Here is a 16,344-nt window from a genome sequence, read left to right as displayed (position 1 = left end):
GTGGATCTGCTTGCTCGAGAAGAAGTCTATAGGGCCTACAAATACACGTTTACACACCTGGTTCTGGCGTTTACAAGAACTCGATGCCAACACCAAAGCTCAATCCTTTCCTGCCTTCCTCCTTGGCCCTCATGACTAGTGGGAGAGAAAAGTTGATTTCGAACCTCGCAACGGGGTGTGCGTAGACGAGTCCTAGACCGGCTGCACAGCTGGGGAGTTCGGAAGTGAGGCTAGAGAAGGACTTTTGGATGGCGCCTGTTACATGGCTTGAGCTGCTGAAAGATGCGTCCTCCTTCTTGGAGTTGGGGTTCTTGAGGGCAAGGAGGCGGCCACCGTTGATGAAGGCTTGGAGACGGAGAGGTGTCTCCTTGCCGACGCGTGGGATGGGGAGAAGGAGCGACGCGCCACCAGCAGCGTAGATGTCACCACCGAGCGCATCGGCACCGTCACGAGGGCCGAGGCCAGCGATGCGGAAACCGCGGACGTTGTTGGGACCACCGAGCTGGAAGCGGTCGTTGATGCGCGAAGCCTGGGGTTGGCTTCCTCCGGCCAGTGTCATGGGGTACAGAAGACCACCTCGCAGACCAGCGGTAAGCGTGATGCCTGTGTCGCCGAAGGGGAGGGCGACTTGCGACTCTGCCTCTGATTTCCAGAATGCTGTGTCGCCTTTCAATGGGCCCCAACCTGCGAGTTCGGACACAGTCTTGAAGAAGTAGCCGCTGTTGGGGAGAAGCGGGTAGTCGCGCTTGTCGTTGATCCAGGTATGCGAGATGCTGGACTTGAAAGTGTCACCAGCGTCTGCGCGGACAGAGGGCGATGCGTTCTCAGCCAGACTGGTAACCTGTCGCCAGATGCCCGAGTAAGCGAACTCGTGTGTGGCGCCATTCTTCATCCTCCATAGCAGCTTGGAGTTGCCACCCTTGAGAACTTCCTCGTGGCTTGCCCAGCTCTTCAGCGTTGAACTCGCGAAGCCGTTGACCTGGAACTTGAGGTTGGGGTTGCTGAGGATGGGACTGTCGAAGGCAAGCGAGTAGGCTGATCGTGTTCGCGTACCGAGCGATCCGTGTGCGTTCAGCGTCTCTGCTCCACCAAACAGATTCCGAAGTTCGGCGTGGACGTAGGCATCGGCCTCAGAGGCTCCAGCTTCGGTTCCAGTCTTGATGGTGTAGTTGCCGCGCTCGACGGCCGAAATGTAGACGTCGACATCGGTAGGGGAAGAAGAGGCGATGGCCTGGTTCGGGCGGTCGAGATAGACTGATATTGGCGACTTGAAGATACCTAGTCGGTGTTAGACAAATGCGAGCGAGCCCCTCTTCAGTCGCGTGTCAACGTACCAAAACGGTTGAGCTTTTCGGTAGCTTCCCCAACTTCCTTTATCGCATCTTGGAGCGTGTATGGCTCTTCCCGGTTTGCGCTCAAGAGGGGGTTGACGACTCGCTCGAGGAAGCTTCTTCGTGTGCGGTTGGCGTGGAGGATGCGGACCGACGATATGGTCACGGGCAGGGAGGAGTTGTCTTCAATCTAGCACGGGCTTAGCAGCAGGCCCAACTGCACACGCAGGATGCATACCAGCTCTCCGAGGCGCTCCTGCGACCTCTGCTGCTGTGCGTACAGCCGCGCATTGAGCTCATCCTGTTGACGCTTCTGCTCCTTCAGATCCGTCTTGTTCTTGAGCCTTTCGAAGACCTTGTGGGCCAATTAGCGATGCATCACCCCCCAGGACGCAACAGAAGTGCTTACATCGTCTTCATGCGGCGACGCCATTGGGCTGTTGGTGTCTTCGTGCGTGATGCTTGGCGTGGCTCAGAAACCTTGAACTCGGAATCGTCGCGGGCGGCGGATGCACGTGCGCTGCTCTCCAACTGTGGTTCCGATCTGGGTGCGATACAAACTCCCTTTCACCCAAATTCAAATTCACCTATTGCGCCTGCCTTTGTCGTCGCTTTGTTCTTCACAGACTGAGGGGTAAATTCAAACATTCCCTCGACACTCCCTGCGCTCTTCCCTGGCCGCCAACTCACAGCGCATCCGATAGTCGACGTCAACTGTCTCCGCCCGAGAACACGTCTACCTACCATCACCTCTTCTTACCCACACACAACCACACAACATGGCGACACCGGCAGCCACCAAGCGCCTCACAAGGGAGTACGCTTCCATCTCCAAATCACCGCCACCCTACATTACTGCCCACCCTTCGGATAGGAACATCCTCGAATGGCACTACATCATCACCGGCCCGCCAGACACGCCCTACCATGGCGGTCAGTATTGGGGCACGCTCAACTTTCCCCCCGACTACCCCTTTGCCCCGCCCGCCATCCGCATGCACACTCCATCTGGCCGCTTCCAGCCCAGCAGCCGACTGTGTCTGAGCATATCCGACTTCCATCCCAAGAGCTTCAACCCCGCCTGGGAGGTCAGCACGATTCTGACAGGCCTGCTGAGTTTCATGACGAGCGACGAGATCACAACTGGCAGCGTCCGCGCATCAGAGGCAGAGCGGAAACTCTTCGCCCAGCGCACCCGATGGTGGAACAGCACAGGCGGCGGCAGCAAAGCGACTGGCTCGGATAACGCTGGTGGCCGCCAGAACGGCAACATCCGGGCTGGAGATGGCGGTGCAAAGTTCAGGCATGAATGGCCGGATGTCGACGAGGAGAACCTCAAGTGGATGAAGGACAACCGTATCGACCCCCTCACCGGTCTGCCGCGACCTGCATCTACCCCCTCACAGCAGCCCGTTTGCTCACCAGATGTCTCCGGACTGCGACGACGCCCCGGAACAAGCGCGACCGTCGTCCAAGATGCGGCGCAGATAGCACGAGACGCACAACAAGGATGGTTGAGTCGCAACAAGTGGAGGGTCGTTCTCGGAGCTGTCATGCTCTATATTCTAGTCGCGAGGGTACTAGGAGACGGTGCAATCGCAACTTCTACTTAGACGGAGGGGTTGAGACATGTATAAGGATGCTAGGACAGTGTGCATCAGTGGGAGACACAAGTCACGATTCGTTCAAACAGGCATTTACTATGGCGTTGGCGGGCGCTCGGCATACCCAACTTTCAGTCGAGCACTCTGTATAATTATTAGTTGTAGCAAATTAAACACAATACGTGCATGCTACATCCCTCACTTGCTCTCCTTTGATTCATCCTTCGACTCATACGTCGCCCTGCCTCTGGTAAGGGGCGTTGTTTCTTGGTCCATCCTAGCCTATATTCAACCCAAGATATGGTACCGACTACGTCTATAGTACTCATCAACACAAGCGCACTTGATCACCATAATTAAGCCTTGAGGCTTCGCCACCAATGAAGTGGGCCCACGGTAAAACTAGGCTAAGTACGGTATCCAGCGATGACGCAGTGGAGACCCCCACAATTGACTTTCAGCCACCAGCCTCCGACTCTAAACCCAGACAACGTGCCTGGTCCCAGCATGGACAAACCGTATTGTTTGCTCTTACTTGCGATATAGGAGGGCACCGTGGCTCGAATAACTATCCCTCGTACGACTTGACTGACCAGGCAGATGGAGAACGGTTGTGAGCTGTGTATCCTAGGTTTCACGTTATCCTAGTCCTGTTCGTCCGACGGTCGATAACTGATCATCGGCCTGTATGCAGGGGTGATATGGGCGATCGGCAGGGTCGGGCGCGCAATTGGGTGGCTGAACGTGTTTTAGAACGAAGTAGTAGGCACGTTAGGCTACTCTCACGCGTGCTGCTTAATCGCATGGCCTATTATGATGGCATTCTTGGTGGGACTTGGATCATCGTTGTGCGCACCGGTCCCAACATCGTGGGTATGCAGGGCTTCGTTGCAGGTATATAGTAGCCTGGGCGGGACGCTGCTGGATTTTGTTTCGAAACTCATCGTTCACGCCCTTGACTTTGTCGCCTGTTATTGTGGTGCCTTCTTTGTTCTGCTTTACCAAAGATTCATCTATCCGCCCAGCTGACCTCACAACCAAACGTCGAAAATGCGATTCTCATCTCTCGTTTCTTTCGCCATCACAGGCGCATCTCTATGCACAGCGCTGCCTACAAATCTCACCAACTTCCTGCTCGTCACCACATCGCAAATAGATGCAAGTGCGAACACTTCTGAACTCAAAGCCGTCTCCGCCACTTCACTATTCGTAAGCCCTTATGCCAAACCCGTGAACCACAGCATCTTTTTATCTAACAACCATCCAGGACCCGTTCCACCAACCCGCCCTTCTTCTCCGCCTGACAGGTCCCGGTTATGGCTCCCTCCCCAACTTTACCCTGGCAGACGGGACACTATCCACCATCGCCCTAGCACCCTTTAGCACCACCGAGTACAAACAGTTCAACAGTACCGTTGTGACGAGTGGATCGGAGCTACAGTTCCTTGCTTCAATGCAGCCAGCGGGAAATATTGCCTTGGACGAGGGATACTTGCTGACTGTGGACGGCCAAAGAGAGGGTTGGACGATCTGCGAAGGTGACCTGGATCAGGAGGTGTTGAGCTGGAGGAGCAATGCGACTGATTGTACCAAGACGTATGTGCATGCTGTATTGAAGGCACCCTACTAGACTTGGTCATGCCCTGGAGAGAAAAAGTTCCCAATCGAATCCGAATATTAAGAGACGTTGTGGCATATATCAGTCGCTGATCGTTCCTTTGAATGTCCCAACCACCCATGGCCGTTCTTTTGAAGTCTTGCTGCCAGTCTTGCTCTTTGGTAGTGTGTATTCTGATCATAAGGCGACAATGTCATTCTCATCCTGTGCCGTTCAGAAACTTGCGCCACCAAACTGTCTCGGCGTCGAGGAACCATGGACTTGCAGCCGCTATAAATTCCTCTGGTGACAGCGCCGCTCCAGGACCCAAGTGTGCTAACGCCATGACAAAGACGTCGCAAGTTGTCAGACTTGTCCGAGCAAACACGCAGTTGGTGATGTGATGCGGCATGGTGGCTCTAGGGCTCCTACACCAGGAGTGTATTCGGCTTGTAAGGTATGTTGATGTGTTGGTATTGACAATGGAAAAGGAGGCGAAGAAGACCGTAAAGATGCCAAGGGAAAAGTATCTCGTGGTGTTCTAGACGATACGTTGCTCATGGATCATTATGTTCGTATGATATGTCAAATGGACTTCTGCAACGAAGCTTTTGCCTTCTGTTTCTTCAATCTTTGCAGACCAATGTACGGTGTTGTTCACCGCCCATGCAAGTCCTTACTCGGAGATCCTGGTTACGACGATACCGGCTGAGAACCCCGCGTCTACTTCCTGATACAGAAGTGCGCGATGCAGATTTGTTGTTTGCCTCTACGGACCACCAACAGGCTGGAATTTCGGACGCAGGGTGGCTGCAGTGTGCCGGTGTAGACAACCAGTGATACAAAATGTCGTGGCGATTGGTGAGCCTAGCACGAGCTGCGGTCCGTCATGCAAGTGCTGACAGATTTGCGCGGCTTGCCACAGTAAGCCCAAGAAGACGATGGGAAAGGTGGCGGTTCAACGTCGGATGGGCGGTCTGATGCTCATAGGGGAATTGCTGTTATCGTGAAGATGATGCGCAATACATACTCATGGGTACTTGGAGATATATATCATATCTTGTCGTGTATATAGCGAGGGCAGCTGCACGCGTCAGCAGGTCCGCCCACGCGGTCTGATGCACGAGTATCACTTCAGCATCTCCACCAGCCCGGTGGTCAAGGCCCAACTGGGAAGATGACGATGAAACTTGGGTGCGGTGCGACCCGAGGACATCGTGTTCCAAGATGATGTTGGTCTGTGATGAAGCTATAAGTATGCAATGCTGTGATGCGCGTTGCGATTGGGAGGTGGTGGGCGGTAGTGCGGTGCTACTGGTTCGCTTGCAGTCAACGCGCAGCGAATGAGAAACCAAAAGCTCAAGGTTGGCAGCTGAGAGGTGGTCTAGTTGCTTTTTCGAGAGATGAGCGTGGAGACAGTAGAAGGCGAATATGCAAACCTAAGGGATGCATTCGGAGCAAGATTCTGGATTTGTAAAACCGACGACGCGGAAGCATAAGTAACCGAAGAAGGCGGAAGTTGGAGGATGCTATCAGGATATCGAGAACTGACCAAAGGGGTAGACATACAGTCCAGATTCGTGTGGAGATTTCGCATGTGATGTACGAACAGACAGCTACAACAGCGCAGCGTGCATGTTCCTGACTTGGCCTGTATCGCATGTCCTACGGATCCGGAATCTTTCCAATGAGCAGCGCCAGGAACAACATATCTTCTTTGTGACATGAATGATTCGCATCAGCCGGATGATGAATTAAACAACCTACTTTTCTGTGCTTGGAGGCCCGTTGAGCCCAAGAACAGCTGAATGATATATGCCTATGCCGAATCGGGCGAGGTTTTGCGAGATATCCCATAGGATGTGACGCATCACCAGCCCATGCCGTCCCATATGCAAATTATAACAAGAGCCTGCGCTCAGGTTTCCAGCGTGAAATTATGCTTCCTGTCAGTGAACGTTGGCCGTATGCTGTGCTATCCGCTGCTGTGATCTACTTTCCGAGTCTCCCGAACAGACGACCGAAGTCCAATTTGCCTTCTTCTCCTCTCTTCACCTATATCCGGACCTCTCAGCTACTGGCAAATGCATTCGCAACCCACGCTATGATAACCGGTGAAGGTGAGCTTATCATCGCACTGCGTCAATGTACTAAACAGTAGCACAGGTTGTGCAGTTCGTAGCAAACCTCTACGACCCAGCTAAGACACCAGTGAACCGTCGACCGCCAGTTGCACTCCGCGACCTGTATATACCATTCGCCTAGTCATCTCTGGCTCCGTGACTCCCCGACTCTTACTCGCCTTATAGGGTCTTGCGGCGTGGGCTGAGAAGTGAGAAGCTTTTCAGAACCAAACAGTATAAATCGCGACTCTATCTGGCCGAACCGGCAGCCTGTCAGATGTCAGGAAGAGTAGTAACGTTGGGAGAACGCCCGGACATATACAAGAGGTGCTAAGATCTCACGGACGCAAACTGCTTCCGAAAAAAGCATGCTCGTGCAGCGATGGCGTGTCGTACGTCTTGCAACGGCTGAGAAGTAAAGAAACCAAATTCTGATTGCTGGATCTCATCACCGTGTGTAGAAAATGCCGCTCTTTAGACACCGCTTTCGGTCTCGGTCTCGCAGGTTCAAGTCGTCCATGATCATCTGCGCTAGATCTCGGAGACACTTGGAAACCCTGGAGATGCAGGTAAACCTCCACCAATCCTTACCGAACCCCGCATCCTGGAACACAAGCTCTCTGAAGTCGATGTTGGTGTCGCCACCATCTACCCATGGAACCGAGATGCCACGCACGCCTGTCAGCGACTTGCATCCATGGCTGGTTTGCGGAAGACCTTGTCGGCTGTATCGCTGGAAGCAGTACTCGACGCGCTCTGTTCCTGTGGATAATCGCTACCGAAATACGCCTCAGCCATCCTGCATGCCCTTGTCAGTGTGCTAGCTGTTGTTGGCTGTTCTAGTGCGGAACAAAGCCAGCCGAGGGTTGGGGTTGCAACGGGTTGGCGCTGCCGCTGCACACTTGGCGGCTCCCGCCCCCTAGGTCAATCGCGACCCTCCATCCTCTCACACCGTCTCATCTGAAGAATTTCAGTATACCAAACACGTTCTGTAGTCACGGTTATTGTCAAGATTGTGGGAAACCAACACAAGGATAGCTCAGCAAATATTTTGGACACCCGACCATAACCTGGCTATTACGTCTCCAGGATGCCACTTTCACTTGGGTCATGAAATGATCATGCAATGCCGCGCCTCCGCCCAGACTTGGAGCCCAGCGTAGGATGCGTGCTTCGGACTATCTTTACATTTGATGTCCATGGCAATCACGAAAAATGCGTGTGGCGCGTATAGTTTCGAACCTTTGGACATAGCCTAACCGAAGACATGGCGCTGGGAGTGGTTCGATGCCAGAGCTCATGGTCTGCGGATTTTTTCAATCCCTAACATGGTAAGTGACAATGAAATTGGCGATACCGAAGCTCGTGTCCCTGTTTCTGCGCCCGCGGCGTGGTACACCTATCAGAGCGGGTTTTGTTTCACAACATGACTGTCCATCACTCCTTCGAAGCTTCGCTGGTGCAACCCTATGAGACCGGAGTACACGGTGCCAGTGTGCTGGACAGCAATGCCGTCTCGATATCTATTCCTATTGGACGTCGTTATGCACACCATCCTAGGGGCCGGCCAACCAAGCACTACCCCAGGATATCTTACCGGTTTCCTGTAGGATCTGCACACGCCCTGAACAACGTTCGTTTGCGGGGTCACAATGCTCTCACATGCAGAGAACCCGGCCTGTCGTCGCTAAGGCTACCAGCGGGCGGCAGAGAGCGCAACAGTGAATATCAAAACCTAGTCATCCTGCACAGACTACACTCGATCAGGATCACGCGCCCGTTTGTGCTCTTGGAATTATAAAACCAACACCCTGTCTCCTCTTGATTCTCCTCTCCTCTAATTTGACCCATAACTTTGTCAATCCATACTGGTCACGACCACTTGGCAAGATGAAGGTAAGTTTGCAAGCTCCGATGGCTTCTAAGTACGCCCACTGACCGTGCCTCTATAGTTTCCACAGATCTACAACGTCTACGCCATTTGCGGCTTTGCCGCTCTTGGTGGTATCCTCTTTGGTTTCGATATCTCGTCGATGTCGGGCGCATTGGGTACCCCAGCTTACAAGAACTACTTCGGTAATCCCAGCGGTACTCGCCAAGGTGGTATTACGGCGTCGATGCCAGCGGGTTCTCTTGTCGGTGCCCTGTCCTCGTCCTTCCTTGCCGATCGCCTGTCGCGTAGGAACGCTGTTCAGATCGCCGCGCTCATCTGGATCATTGGCGCAATTTTCCAAGCCGCCGCCAACGGCGTTGCTCTTCTCTGTGTCGGCCGTGCTGTTGGCGGTTACGCTATTGGTATCTGCTCGGCCATCGTTCCTGTCTACCAAGCAGAAATCGCTCCTAAGGAGATTCGAGGACGTGTGGTCTCACTGCAACAATGGGTACGTAGACACTGAAGACGTCTATAAGATGTACATTAACTCCGTATAGGCCATCACTTGGGGTATCCTGATCCAATACTTCATCCAGTACGGCTGCTCTTTCGTCGATGGTGGAGTCAACAACCCCAACCAGAGCACTTCGGCTTTCAGGATCCCATGGGGCATTCAGGCTGTTCCCGGTGCTATTCTCTTCGTCGGCTTCTTTTTCTTCCCTCGCTCTCCTCGATGGCTCGCTTCCAAGGACCGGTGGGAGGAGGCTCTCCAAGTTCTTGCCAACCTCCACGGTGACGGTAATGTCAATCACCCCAAGGTCCTCGCCGAATACAAGGAAATTGAAGAGGCCCTCGCCTTCGAGCGTGAAGTCGCCGAGACTAGCTTCGCTGCCCTGGTCAAGCCCCGCATTGTCAAGCGTGTCATCCTCGGCATGTCCATCCAAATGTGGTCTCAACTTTGCGGTATGAACATCATGATGTATGTTAGCCCTTTGCACCAATTATTCATACGGTACATACTGACAAACTCGAAGGTACTACATTGTCTTCATCATGCGTGGAGCTGGTATCGCCGACGAACTCCTCACCGCCTCGATCCAGTACATCATTAACGTCGCCATGACCCTGCCAGCTATCCTCTACCTTGACAAGTTTGGTCGTCGCCCAGCTTTGCTCTGTGGATCGTTCATGATGGCTGTCTGGCTCTACACCACTGGTGCCCTGCAAGCTTCTTACGGCAACCCTAACCCAGACACTACTGACCGTGATATCTCATGGGTTGTTCCTCGGGAACACAGCGCCGTCTCCAAGGGCATTGTAGCTTGCTCATACCTCTTCGTCGCCACATTCGCAACTACCTGGGGTCCCACTTCATGGACTTACCCGTCTGAGATCTTCCCCGCCAAGGTTCGTGCGAAGGCTGTCTCCCTCGCTACTGCCGCCAACTGGACCTGGAACTGCATTCTTGCTTTCGCTGTCCCTCCTCTTCTATGGTCCATTAACTGGAAGATGTACATGATCTTCGGTACCTTCAACGCCGTTGCCTTCATTCACATGTTCCTGACCGCTCCAGAGACCAAGGGCAAGACTCTTGAGGAGATGGACGACGTTTTCGACTCTGGTCTCCCTGCTTGGAAGGCAGGCAAGGTTGAGTCTCGTCTTGACCGTGTTACTCGCGATATTGAAGCCGGTAATATGAAGGTTGCCCGTCACGGTGTCGAGGACGTCAATGTCGAGCCTAAGGCCTAGGCTTTGAGCAGCTGTCTCGAGACATGAGTCGTATGTCACGACGACTGGTGGTTTTTGCTGCTCTGATCTAGATTTCAGAAACTAGATAGGCATTTCGCGGTTTAAATGAAGGGCATGTGCGTATTCACACAACTACGGATGGTTAGCGACGTGGTCTATGAATACGCTTGAGCGACTTTACAACATCTTACACGGACAGCCACGTAGCGTAGTCCATTAATACATTCACTGTTATACTCATCTCCACAGTTGTTTTTACTCGTTTGTAGGTACTCTTGTCGCGCAGCCATTTCAGAGTTTCAAATGTTGATGTTAGAGCGATTACACCATTACTATGGCATTGTTGACAGAACTGAGAAAGGCAAGAGCCCGGACCATCGCTCTCTCACCTCAATAGGGTTTTCACGAACTGTCAAAACCACGGCTAGCCGATATAAATTCTTCACGTAATACTACCATCGCTGATCCATCAGCGCCTTCCCTTGCCAATCCCTTGTAGCATTGCTGACCTGCTACACTCCGAGACACTATCCGCAAGCACATGCAGTTGTGGAGCGCAACTTTGCTACGTAATGTGTAGGTGAATCGTTCACTCTAATTGATAAGATACGTACTGACTGAGAAGCTGTAGCCTACGGAAGCCGCGTAATGGCGAGAATGAAGCACCGAGAAACTCTGATGTCACTGTGAGGCACCTTCAAAAATTCGACGTCGACCCACTAATGGTATACAGCATCCAAGGACCTGGTATGGAAGTCGTTGTTAGCCATGGAGTGCATACAAAGAACTGGGTCATCCCTAAAGCCCTTCTAAGCCATCACTCTGGGTTCTTTCGAGCTGCCTGCAATGGACCGTTCAAAGAAGGAATCAAGAACAAGATCACGCTACATGACTGTCGGCCAGAAGTCTTCGAAGCCTTTGTGTATTGGCTATATTTCGCGACCTTACCAGATGATAAGCCGGAGTGGGATTACATACACGGCAGCTTTCGTCTTTGGATACTTGGCGATCGACTCCTAGTCGCGGACTTCAAGAACGCCGCTATGCGAGATCTTTACGACGTACATGTAGCATCAGAACTACCTGTCGAGCTCCAGGAAATTGAGTACATCTGGAAACACACTGCCAATAAGTCTGCACTTCGTCGTTGGGTACTAGACTATGTATCTTTGAACTGGAAGCAGCACTGCAAATGGTATGTACAGTCGACACGGACCGAGTTATTCAGGGATATCCCGGACTTCGGAAACAGTCTGCTGCACCGTCTTGGTGCTGAGAATGCAAAGTTAGACATCGATGATTACTTGGAAGAGACCGAGAAGACAGCCCACGACGAGCCAGATGCAAAAAGACAGTGAGAAGCCATATTATAGCTGGAAATATCTTACATAGCTCACGACGGATACCAGAGCTCATGAAAACATGCGCCTTTGAAGCAAGTACTTATATGCGTGTTTTTGCTAGTTTGCCTTTTGTTCTTCTTCCGCCTTGAGGATGCGTTCGAAGTAAAGGTGTCTCTCACCCTCACCAGCCGCGTACTAGCGTTGTCTTAGCTTGGTAGCTTGTGACAAACTCACCATTTGCATGAAGTTCTTTGACGATCACGACTCTTGTTATGTCTTATCAACTCAACAACCCACAATTTCCAAGATGAGTAGCATCACGCAGCAGCAACTTGCGCCACTGCCAGCAGCGCACGGCACGGCTCCGCCACCATCAATGTCTCACTCGGACATGTTCTTGAACATGTAAATATCTCATGCTCTAGCCTCAAGTGACTGATCTAATTCTAGGATCTAGGATACAGGGCAAATCAGTCACTGTAATTGTCGGCCAACCCTCTTTGTACTGCACATATACCCTGCCCGTCGCCCTACTATGCGTTCACTCTTTCTATCTCGGTAAGGAAATCGCGGGCTTAACCACGGCTAGCAAAAAGCGCAAACTGTCTCCTTTCAGAGAGGGCGAGGAGGTCGAAGCAAAGGTTGTGGTAGAGACTAAGGACAAGAACAAAGATGAGAACCCTACTAGGGAAAAGAGTGTTAAAGACGATAAGGTCGACGAGGAGCGTGTTCTCAGGCTAACAGATGTGGATCCTGCAATCTTCGGTCTCTTCCTAAAGTTCATCTACAAAGACTCATACCCACCGAATGTCGACGCAAGAACACCAACGACCCACTACCACAATCGCTCATTGACAGCTGTCCCAAAACCGACCAATCCAGGCCCGGGAACTGCTACAGCACTCCGTCAACCGTCTTCGAATATCTCACCTGTCAACAGCAATGGACATATCCAGGCCACTCCTCCACTAAGTCACATACCTACTTTCATGCCACCGCCTCCATCCCCGCAAGACATGAAACTGATCGAGTTCATCCCTCCCTCTGTACACGCATGGCTCCTAGGGCAACGTCTCGGCGCTCTTCCCTTCATGAACCACGCTATATCCCGAATCTACGCAGCTATTGGAGTCTACTTTGCTCTCACGCCCTCACTCATGGACTACGTTTGGAAAGAAACCTCACCGTCACCGACGATTACCTCTTCACCATCAAATTCTTCATCCGGACTAACTCCATCAGCTACGGCAAAGAATGTCCTCGCCCCCTCCCCTCTCCGCAAACTCCTCCTAGACGTCCTGGTAACGCACTGGTCACGCCATCACCCCTCGAACCCCAACGCCGTTGTCGTCCGGTCTTTATCAGTATCACCAAACTTTTCGGCGCCTCTGAAGGTTGCTTGGGATAGGCTTTTTGAAGAGCATACTGATTTGAGGAATGAATTTATCTATGGACTTCAGGGTGGTGTGCAGTTGATGCCTGCCAACGCATATTTTGCAACACCACTACCGACTGGGCAGAGCGGTATGGTCAAGGGTGGAGTGGCGGATAGTGATTTTAGGAAGGAGCATGGTCGAGACAGTGGACAAGCGGAGAAAGAAGTGGTTGTCAAGCAGGAGAAGAAAGGTGAGATGGATGTTCTGACAGATAAGAAAGAGGGCGGCGGCTGAGATGGTTTGACATTCCACGTCGGCATGTCCTTTCTGGAAGCTTTGAGAATATCTAAGGGTCTAAAATCGGGGTTGGATGTATGGGAAGACCTGACGCCGCAGGAATATTATGATCTCGAATCAGGAAAGGCTGGCGCAACAATAGAGAAAATTTACTTCGTTATATGTGAAGTACGCTGATCGTCGAGAATTTACGTCGTGTAGTCATGACTATTACACATCTCATGATGGTATTACAGCATCGGCACTCTCATGGACATATCTTTACCCCTCGAACACTAGTAGGCACTGCGGCACGATTACCGTCACTGAGTCCAAGCATCACCGACACGTTCCTGCCACTCGTGCTCCATATCCTCCGCACACTGTCTGCAAACCCCCATACGACAAACAGCAATGTCGCACTCCCAAAGCTCTTCTTTGACGTCATCATCACACCGGTCGCAGAAAACAGGGACAGAAACATGCTGTTTGGAGCCAACAGCGGTGTGCAGGTAAGGTCGGACTTCTAAGCTGTTGATGGCGACCTCGTCAGGAACAGTCTTGAGATTGATAGGGTGGAAGATATGGCCATTCGTGAGACAGTAGTGCTCTTTTGACGACAGCCTAGGTGGGTGTGATAGCGGTGGATGTGAGGGGGGATGTGGGGATGTAGAGCAATCGTCTTTAGGGAATGGAGCGGGCGGAATCTGTTGATCAGCGAGAACATCAGGATCGATACGTTCAGAGACCGGGCGTTGTTTCGTGTGATTGTAGGTGGACATCCAATCTTGGACGAGCAGACGTGAATCATCACGTGGCATCTTTGGTTTCTTGTTCTTGTCGAAGCGGTTGTAGTCTCTAGTGGGAAGCTGACTAGGTATGGCTGTTGGCTGGATTCTGTTAGTTATGTTGATTACTGAGAGGATATACTTACGCACATCCACATGCTTGCTGCGCTCGTTGAAAGGGCTGATCCTCTCGTCATTTTGGAAGAAAAAAGCGCCAGCCGGCTTGAAAGGCGGCTTCATCTGGGTAGATAAAGCTAGCATAGGCAGTGGCGCGGCTGGTACGATCGGAGCAGGTGGAGCAAGTGGCCTCTTTTTCCTGGGGGTAATGTCGACGAGCTTGACCATACCGGGAGTGATCCGTGTGAAAGTCGTGACCTCATCGTTCAGATTGATACTGCTGGAAATTGAGATCGAGTCTTCGTCCTCGTTATTGGCGCCATAAAAGTCCTCACGCTCCCTCGAGGCGATGTTTTGCTTTGCGGTTGCAAACTCCATCTTCATGGTTTCGTTCAATACTATAAGAGCAGCATAATTGGTGTCAAGCATGAGTCTTGTCGCGTCGTTTTCATTTTGCCTTGCCCTGACAATCGCTAGTTGAGCCTCTGCCTCGTCGAGCAAACGATCTTCGACCGTCTGTAATGGGCTTCGGAAACGGAATTCAATGGCTTGCTGGTCTCCAACATGATTGACGTCAACCTCATCTCCAGGATGGACGGCAGATTGCGCCTCTCCGTCTCCATCGCCCTCTTCCACGACTTGGTCTGTTGGGGAGAGATCGTCCGCTTCCAGCTCGTACATGACGTCAGATGTGAGCAACGGCTCAGTATACAACTGAGGCAGTGGAGGGTTGGATGAAGGGGAGAATTGTTCGCGCTCAGAGATAACACCTAGCTCAGGACACTGTTCGTTCACATGGTAAGATGAGCGTAGCTCATCGTGAGACGTCTCCGTGATGGGTGCCATTTTGTCAAGTGATTTGGGAATTCTCTTGGGCATACGCCGTCTTGGAGTCTCGGGAGCCAGGCGCGCAGCCGGATGAAGCAAACGAGAACGAGCATGAAGTTCAGAGTCGCTACTGTAGTATGCCTCAGTATCATCCTCTGTACGCCGTACTAGAGAAGCAGCTGCAGCGCGCTCTATATCGGCTTCACGTTTGGAACTAGTTGCGGCAGATGGGAGTAAGCCTAGCATTTGCTGCGCTTTCCTGTTGCTGTTCGCCCAAAATTTCTTGGCTTTAAGCAGATCAGGTCCAATGCCTTCCTCCTTGAGCTTTGCCTGTCTACTCAACAGACCCTTTGAAGAGGCAGGTACCGGCGCGGACACTTTCCTAGTCGATTTTGGCAATACTGGTGGACCATCGTAACCACCATCTTGCTGTGAACGACGGCCTTCGGAATTGCTCCGAGGCCTACCAGGACCAGCGTCAACGCCTAGTAGTTTTGCGGCTTTCACAGGGGTAAGTGGTGGTAGAGGGGACGCTTGATGAGCAGTCTCATGTGAGTTTGCGGGACAGTCCTGATCCTTTGGCTTGAAGCTGAATTTGCCATGCTTCCTCTTCCCCTCTATCGCCGTTATTGAAGCGCTCTCTATCATGGGTGTAGGCGATTGAGCGATCGGCATACTCGAAAGGTCATTGGATGGCCGCGAGATAGGAGAGCGACGGCGGAGTCCTGGTGGGCCACTGTTCGGCGCGAAGTGGTTGACCATGGGATTTGAGGGCTCGGAAGAAGATGAAAGACGCGGGTGTTCTACATGCTCTGTATCCAGTCCTTCGGCGGCACCATTCGCATTCTCCATCGCGGCTTGTGAGTCAAGGCCAAAGTTAGGTGTAGTGTTGGAGCGCATCGCGTTGGAACGGCGTGTGCTGCGGCGTCTCCGACCGCCAACCACCATAGCAGGGCCCATGTTCCACGTGGCCCCGGGCGGAGGGTTGACCATATCAGTATAACTGACCATTTTCCTGAGCGAGGCTCTTTGTCGTGGGGTGTGGGGTCTGGTGATTGACGCTTGTACCGATTTGCGATTCGAGTATGACGAGGCAATCAAGCCAGAACAAAGCCAGCGACTCGGAGCGAAGTTGAAGTGTAGCAGTGCTCAGCGCATTACAATATTGCAATCGAGTTGTGGTCATAAAATGCGAGGATTCGCCCGGGTATTGGACCAAGCGCCAAGCTTGGTCTGTTGTGGTCGAGTCACCAACAAACGGAGTGCTTGGCCACGCGAGAGCGGCAGTGAATGAGGAAGGCGCGGCATAAAGATGACGTCGGTGAGAGAACAATGTGGG

The 16,344-nt window shown here is 52.4% G+C and overlaps 6 protein-coding genes across 6 annotated transcripts; 4 read left to right on the top strand and 2 right to left on the bottom strand.

The window, feature by feature from the left end:
* Window positions 1-70: 70 nt before the first annotated feature.
* Window positions 71-1,764, bottom strand: GT037_000351 (mitochondrial outer membrane protein; the record flags this gene model as incomplete). Its single annotated transcript, XM_038925398.1, has 4 exons — window positions 71-1,278; window positions 1,335-1,521; window positions 1,570-1,686; window positions 1,741-1,764. 4 exons carry the CDS (start codon window positions 1,762-1,764, stop codon window positions 71-73), a joined length of 1,536 nt encoding a protein of 511 aa, XP_038791254.1.
* Window positions 1,765-2,110: 346 nt separating this feature from the next.
* GT037_000350 (uncharacterized protein) lies at window positions 2,111-2,944 on the top strand (the record flags this gene model as incomplete). Its single annotated transcript, XM_038925397.1, has 1 exon — window positions 2,111-2,944. One exon carries the CDS (start codon window positions 2,111-2,113, stop codon window positions 2,942-2,944), a length of 834 nt encoding a protein of 277 aa, XP_038791253.1.
* Window positions 2,945-3,985: 1,041 nt separating this feature from the next.
* GT037_000349 (uncharacterized protein) lies at window positions 3,986-4,565 on the top strand (the record flags this gene model as incomplete). The annotated part of the gene is made up of 2 exons (XM_038925396.1): window positions 3,986-4,144; window positions 4,203-4,565. 2 exons carry the CDS (start codon window positions 3,986-3,988, stop codon window positions 4,563-4,565), a joined length of 522 nt encoding a protein of 173 aa, XP_038791252.1.
* A 3,516-nt stretch (window positions 4,566-8,081) lies between these two features.
* GT037_000348 (high affinity glucose transporter) lies at window positions 8,082-10,277 on the top strand (the record flags this gene model as incomplete). Its single annotated transcript, XM_038925395.1, has 5 exons — window positions 8,082-8,288; window positions 8,423-8,551; window positions 8,608-9,036; window positions 9,086-9,507; window positions 9,563-10,277. 5 exons carry the CDS (start codon window positions 8,082-8,084, stop codon window positions 10,275-10,277), a joined length of 1,902 nt encoding a protein of 633 aa, XP_038791251.1.
* Window positions 10,278-10,818: 541 nt separating this feature from the next.
* GT037_000347 (uncharacterized protein) lies at window positions 10,819-13,290 on the top strand (the record flags this gene model as incomplete). The annotated part of the gene is made up of 4 exons (XM_038925394.1): window positions 10,819-10,853; window positions 10,909-11,631; window positions 11,831-12,025; window positions 12,078-13,290. The coding sequence occupies 4 exons, from the start codon at window positions 10,819-10,821 to the stop codon at window positions 13,288-13,290; spliced, it is 2,166 nt and encodes a 721-aa protein (XP_038791250.1).
* A 305-nt stretch (window positions 13,291-13,595) lies between these two features.
* GT037_000346 (uncharacterized protein) lies at window positions 13,596-16,016 on the bottom strand (the record flags this gene model as incomplete). Its single annotated transcript, XM_038925393.1, has 2 exons — window positions 13,596-14,162; window positions 14,211-16,016. 2 exons carry the CDS (start codon window positions 16,014-16,016, stop codon window positions 13,596-13,598), a joined length of 2,373 nt encoding a protein of 790 aa, XP_038791249.1.
* Window positions 16,017-16,344: the final 328 nt, after the last annotated feature.

Source organism: Alternaria burnsii, assembly GCF_013036055.1.
Source record: "Alternaria burnsii strain CBS107.38 chromosome Unknown 705, whole genome shotgun sequence".
NCBI lineage: Eukaryota > Fungi > Ascomycota > Dothideomycetes > Pleosporales > Pleosporaceae > Alternaria > Alternaria burnsii.
This window is presented reverse-complemented; position numbering and strand designations above follow the sequence as displayed.